This window comes from Octopus bimaculoides, chromosome 5 (assembly GCF_001194135.2).
Source record: "Octopus bimaculoides isolate UCB-OBI-ISO-001 chromosome 5, ASM119413v2, whole genome shotgun sequence".
Lineage (NCBI taxonomy): Eukaryota > Metazoa > Mollusca > Cephalopoda > Octopoda > Octopodidae > Octopus > Octopus bimaculoides.
Window position 1 is genome coordinate 64,340,557 of NC_068985.1, and position 2,710 is coordinate 64,343,266.

Sequence of the window (2,710 nt, forward strand, 5' to 3'; positions counted from 1 at the left end):
CGCCCATTTTCTCCCAAATTTGTTTATTTTAAATTTTTTTGCGAAAACCCCCCCTTTTTTGGATACGGAGGTTCCAGAAAATTGCCAAAAATCAACCTTGTGAAAAATTAACTTCAGCGTGGATCTTTACCCTTTGAACGGCACATCGAGAAATTAATTTTCTGTAACTAAACACTTTCAAACTTCGGACACTGGTAGAATGTGTCATATAAAACATCTTTTACTCTTAGTGCTGTTGAGAAAAGTTTGTATTTTCAAAGTTATTTCGTGTTAAAGTTGTCGTATTTCGGTAATTTCAACCAACCAATGACGTGTATTTAGCTGAATAAAATGATTGTTGTTGTTCGTCAACAACAACTTAACCGGCGGTGTATAAGGATGCTGTCAGTAAGGTGAGGGTTGGCAATTCAGTGTGCAAATAGGAATTCATCAAGGATTGGTCCTCAGCCCCCTCTTGTTCATCATAATCCTCCAGGAATTTATGTCTGGCTGGTCTTGGGAGGTTCTCTATGCTGATGACCTTGTTCTTTGAGCTGAATCACTATCAGAAACAATTTCAGGTGTGTGGAAGCAATGTCTGGAATCAAAGGGCCTTAGAGGATTTAATTTAGCAAAGACCAAAGTCTTAGTAAGTAGGAAAGCAGACAAATCACAAACCTCTTCAGATAGATGGCTCTGATCGATATGTAGAAAAGTCGAAGATAGAAACTCAATATGGTGTACCTGGTACAAGCTATGAACACATAGGAGGTGCAGCAGTATCAGAGGAAAATTAACAGGGAAAATAGTCTTTGTGTTGGCCAAATACTCAGGTACAAGGAACACTAGAAATATACTGAAAATAGACTCCATAAAATGCCAGGTCAAATATCTAGAAGTAGTTGATAGCTTCTGTTATCTACGTGACCAAGTCAGCATTGGAGGCAGAGTGAAAGGCAGATTGTATGCTGCCTATGTACGAAGAGTCATGCTACATGGTAGTGAAACCTGAGCTATGACTGCAGAAAACATGTGAAGGCTTGAAAGAAATGAATCTAGTAATTGCTGTTGGATGTGCAACAACAGAGTGTAAGTGACTTGAGAGAAAAATTGGTCATCAGATGAAGTGCGCAATGCAGACCATTGCACTGGTATGGTCATGTGATGTGTATGAATGAAGACAGCTGTGGAAAGATGTATGCTGGTGACACATAAAAGGCACCTGGTATACTCAAGGGGTGGTTGGTATTAGGAAGGGCATTGAGACTGGAACCTGGTGCAGCTCTTCGGCTTACCAATTCCAGTCGGACTGTATAACCCATGCAAGCATGGAAAGTGGACGTTAAATGATGATGATATCACTAAATGAAAACAAAGAAAAGAGATTGTATTACCTTGCATAGGTTGCTTAATGATTAATGTGTGTTAGTCATAACTCACCCAACCAAACCAGACTTTGACAGAATAAATTAAAAAGAAAATGTAAGATAATTTAAGGTTAAAAGAACAATGTGTTATGAACCTTTGGAAGAATTTACTAGAAGTAAAAAAAGTTTACTATAAATTGTGTTGGATATTGATAACATTGATTTAACAGGGCAATAGAATATGCTAGATTAGGAAACTAATCCTCTGTGACCAGTCCCCTTGGATTAAAATAAGATCTATTTCTCCATTTGATATAAGCATGACTTGCTTAACATCACTGATTTTAATTGGGCCATATATTTCCACAACTTCAATGAAGGTTCACTTATACTGAGAGGCCTATATCATTATAACTGTCTATTAGCCATGAAAAACTGTAACTCATGAATTCTGAGCAAAATAACTCTAATTTTGCTAATAGTGCTGATAGTCATGAAGAGGACTCTTTTTGCTTTATGAAATATAAAAAATTTTATACCATAAGAGAAAATTTTCTTGTGGTTCAGTATAGCCATTGCTGAATCCAACAACAAGATGGTGCTAAAGTGCAGAGTCAATAAAAAGGGGAATACCACAGCTGTTCATATAGGATTAACGCATACTGATGCTACTTGTCAAACTGACATGTTCCTGTGTAGTGAGAGCTGAAATGAAACATGAATTCAAAGCTTCAGATATTGAGTTTTGAATCAGAATTTCAAGAAATGGATGAGCTGCTTAGTAAACATATATTTCTATGAAAAAAATGCACTAAATTTAGTCTTCTGTAGCCCAAAATTAGCATGGAATTGTATTCAGAATTTTGTTTCTTCCCTCTCACTGTTTTGACATGTGGAGAGCAAGGTCTGAATTTTACCTAGCAGATATTCTTGTACATGTAAATTTTGTTTTTCTTTGAAAAATATTGGTCAAATTTTATCAATAAAAATTTGTACAGTGAATGTTATCTTGTAGACTATTTAAGTCCGATGTGATGTTCTTTTTCCAATTTTGAATACAGTTGGATAATTTGTGGTTAGTGTTTGTGTTTTCGCAAGTAGTGCTGATTTGTTTTGGGTGGTTTTTTTCTCTCCTATTAATGAGTTTGCTATCAGTTACATGTTTTTAAAGTTAAAGCAAAGCATTAGTTTTCTCATTGAGTTTATTTTTTAATCTTGCAATTCTGCAATTTTAAAATGCAATTCTGAGAAAGATACTAAGGTGGTTGTGGGATGTGCAGCTAAATCTTTCTTAAATCACATCTTTTCATCTGAAAATATTTTCAAAATTTTTTTTTAATTTTACTGAAAAGGTTTTTCCTATT

General features: G+C 35.2%; 1 protein-coding gene across 1 annotated transcript in view; it reads left to right on the top strand.

Moving 5' to 3' along the window:
- The first annotated feature begins 184 nt into the window (after positions 1-184).
- The window catches only part of LOC128247803 (thymidylate synthase-like), a 22,942-nt gene continuing 20,416 nt past the window's right edge, over positions 185-2,710 (top strand). Inside the window, exon 1 of the mRNA XM_052967757.1 lies at positions 185-244. Within this exon, the coding sequence (XP_052823717.1) occupies positions 200-244 (45 nt within the window). The 5' untranslated portion in view covers positions 185-199. The remainder of the gene's footprint in view (positions 245-2,710) is intronic.